The sequence below is a fragment of the Streptopelia decaocto genome (genome assembly GCF_964273445.1).
Source record: "Streptopelia decaocto genome assembly, chromosome: 19".
NCBI lineage: Eukaryota > Metazoa > Chordata > Aves > Columbiformes > Columbidae > Streptopelia > Streptopelia decaocto.
In genome coordinates, this window is record NC_138674.1 from 6,344,086 (window position 1) to 6,356,219 (window position 12,134).

General features: G+C 51.0%; 1 protein-coding gene across 1 annotated transcript; it reads left to right on the plus strand.

The window, feature by feature from the left end:
• Positions 1-7,948: 7,948 nt before the first annotated feature.
• On the plus strand, positions 7,949-8,908 carry LOC309447979 (olfactory receptor 14J1-like; the record flags this gene model as incomplete). The annotated part of the gene is made up of 1 exon (XM_082069126.1): positions 7,949-8,908. One exon carries the CDS (start codon positions 7,949-7,951, stop codon positions 8,906-8,908), a length of 960 nt encoding a protein of 319 aa, XP_081925252.1.
• Positions 8,909-12,134: the final 3,226 nt, after the last annotated feature.

A 12,134-nucleotide genomic window follows, 5' to 3' on the forward strand; every position in this document is an offset into this window, starting at 1 on the left:
AACATGTCTGCCTGATGGGCCAACAAGGGTGATGCTCACCTGGATCTGGAACTGGCAAACAAGGAAACCCTGGTGAGGGATGTGAACATCAGTGTCCACCTTGGCTGTCATAAGCAGGACACAGAGGGGTCCCAGGCACCAGAGGGGAGGGAGGAAGGCCAGCAGCAGAGCACAGGCTGGTGGGCTCCAGAGGAGAAGACTTTGACATACTGGGGGATGGTGGGCAAAGTGGTTACATCGAAGTAGATCTGAAGGGTGAAGGAGCTCAGGAAATCTGATAATGCTTACAGGACAGGCTGCTCCAAGCACAAGAATGATCTCTCCAAGTACCCATGAACAGAAGCATTTATCTCATGAGGCCACTCATCTGAACTGATAGAGCTGCACAAAGGCAGCACACAGGAGGTGGGAGCAGGGGAAGCTGCAAAGGAGGAATTTAGAAACCTTGTCCATGGATGTGGGGATGATGACAAAGCTGCCCTGGACTTGATACCTGCACGGGAAGGGCAGCAAGATGAGCTGGCAGAGCTTCACTTGCAGTAAAAGAATAGACAGGATGAACGTGGGACTGCTGCTGAATTTCATAAGAGTAGAATCAGACAGGACTGAGGTTCTTCATGGCTTCTTTGCCTCCATCTTCACCAGCAAGGTCTCCTGGGACTTTGTTCCTGAAGGCAGGAGTCTGGAGAACACCCAACAGTGGATGGGGCTCAAGTCAGGGGTGACCTGAGCAAACTCAGACACCGTTACAGAACAGGAGATGGGTCACTTGACCAGCTCCTGAACACAAGTATCACTGTGCTGTGGCACCTGAGATTGCCAGGAACACCCACGTCTTGGTCCAGAGGAGTGTGACTCCTCTTGAGGTGTCCTGGCCTGTCTCCTCGCTCACATGGTGATTTAGTTACGCACTTTTCTGACATGTTCAGTCTTTATCAGGAGATGCAACACATCAGTATGAACTGGAGGCTGCTGATGCCACCTGTTCTGGAAAGGGAGGGAAGGGTGAGCAGGGAAGGGAATAGAAGAAATTTGGCTTTATTGCTATTTATTGTGGAAATGCTTTCCGTTTGGCTGTTCCTGAAATCTCTCTAATCATCCACACCAGCCTTGAAGCCTTTAGGAAAATGATGCACAGAGCATTGGCTTGTAAGAGCATTTTAGATGTTAGTGAGCCCTCTGCTGCCATGATCCTGAACTGCAGATACTGAAACAATGAACAAACCTCTAATGAAGTGAAAGGCAGAAGCAAACCCCAAGTTTCTGTTATGTCAGCCCTTGATGCTTGTTCATCACCAGAATGACTGAGCCCTGACCCCTGGGACCTGGTAGATTTTTCTCCAATGTTTTTCAAGGCTTTTACTGTGGTCAGTGTCAGTGTTTTGTGTTTTGGTTGTGGGTCTTATGTCAAGTGCTGTTGCTTTAACTGCAAGGCTCTGGATTTCTGTGGAGTTGGAAATGCCTGTGAGTTCCTCACAACTCATCCAGCTTCTTTCATACACCTGGCAATGGTCACCAGTCACCTCAATGTCCCAGTCCAACACTTGCTCGAATCCTCTATTTGGATCCATACCCATCACTCCAGGAGGTTCATGCATCCACCAGGGTCATGGATGATTCCTGAGGACCATCCAAGTGTGGGCAGTGTAAGAGATGAGCAGAGCAGGGTCAGCTCATGGGCCATGACTGAGCACAGCCACCCCAGCAGCAGCCGTTCCCCATCTCCCAGGCACAGCCATGCCCACAGCATGCAAATGGCACTGCCATACATGATTAGCCCAAGAGAGTCCTTTCTTCCTTTCATATTCCCAGGAAACCCTTCCTCCTGTTCCTCCTCCACCTGCAGACATCAACTGCTTTCCATTTCTGGGCTCAGACATGGCTGGAAGGGTTCACTGAAGCCATCAGCCATCTCATTGCTTCTCCCTGGCATGCCCTGACCCTCTCCCACACCTACAATGGCCAATCACGGCTGCACAGGTCTCCTGCTCTTCAGAAGAGGCCTTGAGCTTCTTGGTTCTTCCTGGTGCTTATTATGAACTTCCTCGCTCCCTCCAGAGTTCACGGTGAGCTTTCTTGTCCATAACAGCCCCTTTATGACCATGTCTCACTAAATGGTTGTGTTTGTATGATCATTTGTGCAGAAAGGGCAGTCACAGGACAGCACCCAATATGTCAAAACTGATGCCGAGTGAAATGCCGTAAAGCCCCAATGAGTTCCCCTGTGTCTGTGTCTGTCCTGGAAGGAGTCTGTCCCGAGAAGGGGATCCAGCTCCTGCCACTCTCTGCAGAGGCACATGAGCAGTGTCCATCACCTGGGGACACAAAGGGTGACGTTTGCCAGACCACCCTTCATCTGAACCACTTAGATGTGTGCTTGTGGATGGGGTATGGAGCCTTATAGTGCAAATACCTATTTGATTGCCATTGCCAGAGAGGCTACCACAGATGCAGTTTAATATTTTAGAAATATGTAAATATAAGCATATACGACTGACATTCCTAGACAAATTACACAAACACTTGAAGGATTATTCATGCCTTTTAACATGATTATCCTTAGAAGGCCACCAGCTTTGCATCTCAGGAAATGGGATCCAGAGTCCAAGGGCAGGATGGTTTGGGCTCTGTGCTGGGATCTGGAAACTGAAAGGTGCTCCCATCTCCCAGCCCCTGCCCTCCTCAGTGAGGGTGTGAGACATTCTGCAGCGAGGGCTGAACTCACAGCCATGACCAGTATCTTATGTCCAACTGCAGCCAATGGTGTCCTGCCAGCTCAGGATTGGAGCTTCCATTGCTGGAGGTGTTTAAAAGACATGGAGATGTGGCACTTAGATATATGGTTTAGTGGTGGACTGGGCAGTGTTTGATTTATGGTTGGACTCCAGGTTCTTAAGGGTGTTTTCCAGCCTAAATGATTCTCTGATTCTCTGATTTGGGTTGAAACCATTTCAATCCCATCACCTCCAGCTTCCCCCAGAGGCAGCTGTTGTGTGGCACAACTGTCCTGGCTCTCCAGGCAGGTTGGGCACTGGGTTGGTGCCTGCATTGGCAGTTTTCCCCTTCCTGGGGTAAAAGGCTGTTGAGCAGAGACAGTTGTAGAGATTTGGGTCACAGGGGTTTGCAGCAATCCTGTCAAACTCTGAGCAGGATGTGCTTTGGAGCCCAGGAAAAATGGAGATGCTCTGAAGGGTGTTTGTGAACAGTGGTGCTGTCACTAGTAACAGTAACAGGGAACTCCTTATTCTCACTGATGATGATGATGACTTAAATCTCTTTAATTTCAGTCCTAACAGTCATTCTTGCTTTTCCAATCATCTACTACACCTCAGCAGTTTTGTCTTGAAAGAATTTCTTAGAACAATGCTTTTTCTCTCACTTCTTTTTGTTTTAATCATTTAAAGAGTACACCTGTTGGACAGAATTACCCCCAAATTGTGCTTCTTTCATCATTTTTCTACCTTTCAATTATTTCTATTGTGGTGTGATGTGGAGGTTGCATAGGAAAATAGTCTCTTTCTGAGACAAAGAAGGCCAAGGAATAGATCCCAGGTCAGTGCAAAGGCCCAAAGGAAGCCAGAATCTTTATGTGTGTGCACTGACACACACTGTCACCTGCATTTCCAGTCTCTGCAGTCCCCACCGTGCAGCAGAGTCTGGAGTTCTGAGCTCCCTTCATCTGCCCCGTGTGACACGTGTAAAATGGAACTACCCCAGTCCAATGGCTGGTTTGGATTCTCTTCACAGCCTGAAGCACCACATGGGTCAGGAGACAAGCCAGGATACCCAACCAGGACTCACATATCCTTCACATAGATTTTAGGTGTTCCCTGGCATCTCAGCAGACATGTCACGCTGATATCTGGGTGCAAGGAGCTGGTCAAGTGCCTCGTTTTCATTTCTATAATGATGGATTTGTGTCTGGCTGATGTGCAGACTCTGTACATGGATGCTGACACCTCTTGAACAACCTGCTCTGATAGGGTTAACAACACAGGCTGTTCTTCCTGGAGAGGCATTATGACAGCAAAAAAGATCTTGGCTCAGGGCAAAAGATGGAAATGGATGGAAAAGTTGTGGTCAGGACTGTTTGGGGTACTTGTAAAGCAGCCCTGCACCTCATGTGAATTACTTCTGTGGTCTGGGAGAACCTGAGAGCTTTCCCTAAATTGAAAACATGAAGGGGAAGGAAGGACAGTGTCATTCAGGCTCAAAGGGAGCTCAGGAGGTGTCTTGACCAACCTCCTGCTCACAGCAGGGTCAGACCAGATTACTCAGCGCTTTATCCAAACACATCTTGGTCACTTTCTGGGACAGAGTGGGTGCGCACTCCTGGGAAACAGCTTCCAGTGCTGGACTGTCCTCAAGACTGGAAAGTTTCTCCCTTTCTACAGCACCTTTCCAAGCCCAACCATCCAGATTGTTTTCACCCATCTACTTACACACTAACACAGACCATAATATCCTACCTTGGGCACAAGAATATTGTGGGGAATGATGCCAAATGCCTTGCTGACCTCCAGGTAACAGACCGTCAATGTTTTCCCAATGTCCATAACCCTGTCCTTTCCTCACAGAAAGCAAAGAGGATGGACAGGCACAACCTGCCCTGGGCAAACCCCGTCACCTTCTCTTCCAGACACCCAGAAATGGGGTCCCAGTGGCCATGCTCTGGGGCACAGCCCTTAGTTCCCCTGCTCACCCATTGGCCATTTTGAAAAGTGCACACACTGTGTGAGAGCTGCCAGTGGTCAGGGAGTCCCCCCAGTCTCCATGAGCTTTCCAAGATGGTGGAGAGTGGCCTCACTGTGACATGGTCCTGCTGTCCCAGCTCCTGGGATGCTGCCCCTGCTGTCCCATAGACTGGAGAGGATTGTGTTAGTTCCAGTGACCCTGACTTGATCCCCATCCACTGCTGGTTGTTCTGACTCCAGTCAAAGAGGCCTGGGAGACCTTGCTGCAAGAGGGCACAAGTATTTTCACCTCTTTCTCTTATTAAGTTCATCAGTGACCACACAGTATCTTTGTCCTTTAACTGTTTCTGCAGTAGTAGCAGCTCACTATGGGGCCCTTGAATTTCCTTCCAGGTCTAGACTGAGTTCTGATCTGGACTGTTGCTGTGCTTGGCGGCTGCTGTCCTTGCAGACCAGATGAACTCACTCCTGCCACCCTGCCTGGCAGTTCATTCCATCCGTGTCACAGCTCTGTCTGCAGCACTGACAGCTCCAGCTCCCCAGTCAGGTCCCTGGCTGAGGACATTGCCTCACATCTGGGCTGAACCACCCCAGCTGTGGCACCAGCCCAGCTCTGACCTGCCACAAGAAACCTGGTACCAAGTGTCCAAGAGCCCATGTGTGCAAAGGATTTGCTGCAGAGTGCAGACATGACATGGCCAAAGACTGATGAATGTCTCTCTAGACCGAGGAGTATAAAACCAGAACAAAATGCCTAAAGTCATTCAACTGACGATATTCCTCCCCTTGTTTGGAGAAATTAGATAGTTTGCTGTAATATTCCTGGTGTCCTGTCTAATGATGGGACAAGAAAATATGATTCTCATACCGATTTATTTTTTAAAATGAAAAATACAATGTGGGAAGAAGTGTCTCTGAAGAAGAGAGTGAATCAACATCACTGATTACTTCAACTTCGAAGTTGTGCCTCTGGAGACCCAGGGACACCTGGAGGAGCCCAGAGGGGACAGAGAAAGGGACATCATGGGCTGCTCCTGTGCTGCTGAGCTGGGTTGGGCTCCTGGGACACAGGGAGCTCATGGCAGCGGCAGCGCTGCAGAGAGACAGCTCTGCCCAGGAGCAGCTCCTCTGCACACGCAGCAGGGCTGAGGGCTCTGCCTGCAGCACCGAGGGCACAGGAGCCAGGCACAGAGAGATTAAAGGCAATGTGGGGTGGTTGGTTGCTGAGGATTCAATGAGACAAATCACAGTTCTAACAAGGTAAGTCTCTGGGTGTAGGACAATGCAGCTGCATTTCCTGGAGGGAGACCCTAAGCTAGTACATTCTATGATTTACAGGATCTGTCAGGTCTCTCTCACAGTATCTCTGTTGTGGAGGAGAAGAACACACTCCAGAGCAGGGCTTCCCTGCTGCACTGTCAGAGGGACAGGGAATGATGACAACTTCTGCTGAGGGTGACTGCAGGGGGAGCACCCAGGGGTGCCCAGGGCTGTCCTGCAGAGCAGGGTCCCTGCACCCCAGGGCTGTGCCGGGCAGGGACTCTGCCGCCTGCAGGGTCAGCGCTCAGCCTGCCTGGGAGAGCCCAACAACACTGAGGGGAGAAGATGTGGTGGAAGGAGCAAACCCTATCGGGCAGGAAAGGTGCTTCTGCTGTGCAGAGGGTGCTGTGTGGGTCAGGGCTGCTCACAGCTCCAGATCAACCCCGGAATATTTACAACAAGAGGTTTCAAGGAGAAAATCAAGAGAAGGAGTATTTTAAAGTCAAGGAACTTCCCTGAGTCCTTGTTTTCAGTCTCCTACTCTTGGGGAATGTTTGGGGATAAATGCAAAAGGAGTTGTTATTTTTAAACAAATGTTTGAAAACTGCAACTGTGTGATCAGTAGGGCTTCAAGAGAATCCTCTCATGCCTTCAGCCACTCCTCCTATGCAGGAACAGCATCACCTTTGCTGGACACCTTATACTTAATCTGACCTGTCCTGTTTTCCAGCCTGCAAACAGGAAGATGCCCCCAGGCAGAGCCCTGTGAGCAGGCAGGATCTGTAGGGCCAGGGGGAGGGCACAGAGGGTGGGATGGTCTGTGAGCACTGACAGGGAAGAGACATGGACAGGGAAACACCTCCCAGGGGGAGAAACTCCAGGCAGCAGGGAAATGATCAGAAATGAGAGGAAACTGAACCCGGAATGGTTATGGGAGGGAGAACAGAGAAAAGTCCCTGTGACCCCCTGCAGGTCAGATCCCCCTGTGAGCAGCCCCCTGGCCTCCTCTCCCACCCAGCAAAGCCTCTGCCCTCAGGGCCGGGGGCTCCAAGGCATGAAGCAGCTCCTGTGCAGCCAGAGCTGCAGTTCCTCTGCAGAGCACAGGGGCTGAGAGCAGCTGCCCGGCACTGTTGGTGTCTGGGAGGTGGCTGCACAGCTGGGGAAGGGTGATGCTGTCTGAGTGCCCGGCTGCCTCTGCCCTGGCCTCTCTCACACCCACCCTCACCGCATTGTCCTTCTTGCTCCCCTGCTCTGGGTCACTGCTGTTGGGATCTTGTTCTTGCTGTCAGGCTCTCTGGGGATGGCAGTTTCAGCTGCAGAGTCACAGCCTGATCTTGTGGGTCCTTTCCTGCAGGTGTGTCCATGGGCACACGTGTCCCAGCTTTGCTCTGACCTGTGGGCTGTGGGCAATGCAGTCTGTGGGGCTGGGGAATGAGCTGAGTCTCCCGGAATCAAATGCCATCAGCTGTCTTTACTATTGCCTTGAGGTTTCCTTCCAAGCTCTGAGCTTCCCTCCTGGATGCAAACTTGTCTTACAGCATCTTTGTTTTATCTGAAAGCCCCATGGAGAAGCAAAGAGATGCTGTGCAGAGAAAATAAAGTTGGGTAAAGCTGGGTAAAGCTCCTGTGCTTTAGGAGTCTTGGCTGTCCTTGGCCAAACATGGGGTGCTCAGTCCTTAGGAAAGGTGATACATGTTGTGGCTCCATCTGAAAAGCTGAACCCCAGTTCTGTCCCCTGCCCCCTGTTCCCATGCCCCCTGCTGCAGAGCAGGGCTGACTCCTCGGCAGCCAGCGGGCACAGGCCCTGCTCCTCACGGCACCTCCAGCCAGCACCACCCAGACACCGAGCTGGAGGAAGGTCTGGAAAAGGACAAGAAGGTGTTGTAGAGGGGAGGGTGTGTGAGAAATGGCTTTGATTTTGCTCAGAGAAGTCACTGATAACTTGTCACTGTCTTTTCCTCCTATGACAGGTTTCCCATGACCATCAGCAGCAAATGTCCAACAGCAGCTCCATCACCCAGTTCCTCCTCCTGCCGTTCACAGACACACGGGAGCTGCAGCTCCTGCACTTTTGGCTCTTCCTGGGCATCTACCTGGCTGCCCTCCTGGGCAACGGCCTCATCATCACCACCATAGCCTGGGACCAGCACCTGCACACCCCCATGTACTTCTTCCTGCTCAACCTCGCCCTCCTCGACCTGGGCTGCATCTCCACCACTGTCCCCAAATCCATGGGCAACTCCCTCTGGGACAACAGGGTCATTTCATACTCAGGATGTGCTGCACAGCTCTTTTCCTTTGCCTTCTTGATCACAGCAGAGTATTCTCTCCTCACCGTCATGTCCTACGACCGCTACGTTGCCATCTGCAAACCCCTGCACTACGGGACCCTCCTGGGCAGCAGAGCTTGTGTCCACATGGCAGCAGCTGCCTGGGCCACTGGGTTTCTCACTGCTCTGCTGCACACGGCCAATACATTTTCACTGCCCCTGTGCAAGGGCAATGCCCTGGGCCAGTTCTTCTGTGAAATCCCCCAGATCCTCAAGCTCTCCTGCTCACACTCCTACCTCAGGGAACTTGGGTTGCTTGTGGTTGTTGTATTAGTAGCGTTTGGCTGCTTTGTGTTCATTGTGGTGTCCTATGTGCAGATCTTGAGGGCCGTGCTGAGGATCCCCTCTGAGCAGGGACGGCACAAAGCCTTTTCCACCTGCCTCCCTCACCTGGCCGTGGTGTCCTTGTTTTTGACCACTGCAATATTTAACAATCTGAAGCCCCCCTCCATCTCCTCCCCATCCCTGGACCTGGTGGTGTCTGTTCTGTACTCAGTGGTGCCTCCAGCAGTGAACCCCCTCATCTACAGCATGAGGAACCAGGAGCTCAAGGAGTCCATTAGGAAAGTGATTTCATGGGTGTTTGTCAATACTGATCAGCTTTCCATCACTGTCCACAAATGATGTGTATTTGTATCCCAATGCAGGCCTGTACCTTATTTTATCCCTTTTACTTTGTTAGCATTACCCATATTGTTATTTATGGTTTTTATGTTTGTATATAATTTTTTGTGTTTAGCTGACTATTCTGTAAAATGTACCCATTATTAATATTTTTAAAACACGTGAAACCTGTATAACTGTTTTCCTAACACTGTGTCAGAGCTTGGTCTCCCATAGCATCTCCGTAATAAAATGACATCTCCTCTGTGCAGTTCCTCAATATTTGGTTGTTCTTCTAAAGCTGATCTCAACAACAGACCCAGGAATTTCACTCAAAAGGGCCTGATGTCAAAGCTCGTTGTCACATTGGTAGCCGATAGACAACTGAGTTGTGGTTTAAGACACAACCCTTGTTGTCTGTTGATAGTGGAGAAGGGGAGTGGTCATGACATACAGTCAGACTGGGCTGTCCCAGAGCATGATGGGGCAGAGGACAATCCTCCAGGAGAGGAATCTGGAGCTGCCCGGAGAGCCCATGAGATACACATGTACCTATGTGCCTGAGGTGGGCAGTGACTGGAGCCCACAGAGTGAGACATGGCCCAAGGTGGACTCAACCCATGGCAAAGCACTAAATCCAGGTATCTGCAGGGAAACAAAGATGGAAACAACCTGCCCCACACAGACCCATTCCAACAGGCAACAGCACCTTCACAGTCACCACACCAACAGCAGCACTTACACAACCATGAGCAACAGTACTGACCGTGCCCTGTTCCTCCTCTCAGACTGAGCTGGTATGGAGGTTGCACGAGTTGTCTGCACATCCCGGGTAGAACTTACCTGCAGTTTCACACACCCCTGTGGTCCCTCCAGTGTGGACCTGGGGTTTGGGTCAACCCAGACTCAGAGACATTGCCCACTTGGCCATTCCAGCCTCAGGTCTCTTCATATCCTGGTGTCTCCTCTTCCTTGCGAGCCTCACTTAGACCTGACCAAGAGAGCGTGTGCATACATTTACACCGAAACACACACACAACAGTGAACCCACTCACACAGTAAATAGCCAGGAACAGAGTTTAAGAAATATTGTAGTTTAACCCTGGTCATCAGCTCAGCACCACACTGTTGCTGTGGCAGGATGAGGGGAAGATCTTAAAAGTAAAAGAAAACTTGAGGGTTGAGATAAAGACAGTTTAATAGGCAAAGCAAAAGCTGTGTGCGCAATCAAAGAAAAATAAGGAATCTATCCCCTGCTTTGCATTGGCAGGTGGGTGTTCAGCCATCTCCAGAAAATCAGGGCTCCATCACACAGAGCAGTTACTTGGGAAGACAAACGCCATCACTCTGAGTGTTCCCCCCTCACTTTCTCTCCCAGACTTTGTTGCTGAGCATGACTTCATGTGGTACAGAAGATCCCTTTGGTCAGCTGGGGACTCTATGGTCTCCATAGAGACCCATAGAGATCTATAGAGTCCCATAGAGATCATAGGGACCATAGAGACCCATAGAGACCATAGAGACCCACAGAGACCCACAGAGACCATAGAGACCCAGAGAGACCATAGAGACCCAGAGAGACCATAGAGACCATAGTGACCCATAGAGACCACAGAGACCATAGAGTCCCATAGAGAAAACAGAGACCCATAGAGATCCACAGAGTCCATAGAGACCCATAGAGACCACAGAGACCATAGAGTCCCCAGCTGTCTGCTCTCAGTTTCTTGGGCCCCCCCAGCCTACTCTCACCTCTCAGCGTGAGAAGGAGAAAAGGCCTTGACTGTGCAAGCACCGCCCAGCACTGACTGAAACATGGGGTGTGATCAACACTGTTTCCATCACAGATTGAAAACACAGCCTCATACAAGTTGCTATGAAGATAATTAACTCTACCCCAGCTGAAACCAGTCTAACAAGCAGGACAGACCATGGTGATCAGGCAGGGGGGTTGGCCAGAGCAGCACTGACCAGCCACCTCCCCTCGGGCAGCTGGTCACTTGAATCCCTCTCCTCCCCGCTCTTCCACAAGCTGCTTCTTCCACGATCCACCTTGATCCCTCCCTTTCTCTGCTCCAGTCTCCTCACCAATTCATAACCATCATCAGTTACTTTTTCCCCAATGGGCTCAGGTTTCCTCCACTTGCACTCAAATTTGATAGTTTGGATTCCATTGCCTTGGTCCTCTGGTCCCTTCTCACGTCCCTCACTTTCTCATGCACGTCCCACAGTTTCCCATGGCACGTACAGGTGGCTTCACCCAGGGCAGGGCCTCACCAGGGGCACAGTCATTTGTCTGCAGCCTTCCCATCTGGTACCCTTGATGACTTCATGATACCTGCCTACCTCTGGCCAATCACCTTGCTGTCATGAGGTGACCTCACAAGTGATAATGCATCCATGTTGGCTTTGCCTACATGTACCCCCAGGTCACCACAACAGAAGTGGCATCACAACCCACCTCTAGCTGTGTCATCTGGCATCCTTGATGACCTCATCATACCCGCCTACCTCTGGCCAATCACATTGCTGTCATGAGGTGACCTCACAAGTGATAATCCTGCCATGTTGGCTTGGCCTACATCTACCCCATGTATCTGCAATAGAAGTGGCATCACCACCCACCTCCAGCCGTGTCATCTTCCCCTTCTCCTGCATCTCCCGTCTCCCAGGCTCTGAGCACTGCTGGGTGTGTTCTCCAGCATCCAGGTGACATCACTAGGCCTGACTCACCACGTGCCCAGTTGGGTTGTTCTCAAAGATGTGACTTCAAAATCTCCCTCCCTCCCATGACGCCTCACCTTGCATCATCCTCTTCTGGCACCAGGGGTCACCTCACAGCCAACCTCCAGACACTTCCCCGGCACCTGCCTCTCCTTTTTCCCACCAACACTGTCATTTCTGCTGGGCAGGCAGCACCGTGCTCCCCATGGGGACTGCAGAGCCCTGGTGGGACAGCTCAGTGGTGGGAGAGCAGCCAGGGGTGGTCAGGGCTCCTCGGGAAGGCAGGTGGTGGATGAGGAGCTGGAGATGAGCTCTGTGCAGAGGGGAGCCTGGTGTGCACAGACCTTGCCCTGGAGGAAGCTTCATGGCCACAGGTCCTCGAGTATGTGAGAAATGCAGTTGTGATTCGTGCTGAGATGTTTCATGTTTACAGATACAACCAAATGAGACTTGGGCTCTGAACCTGGAAAGAGGAAAAGGTGGGTAAGTTCTATGTGAAAAGTTCTGAAACTTGTTTATGAGG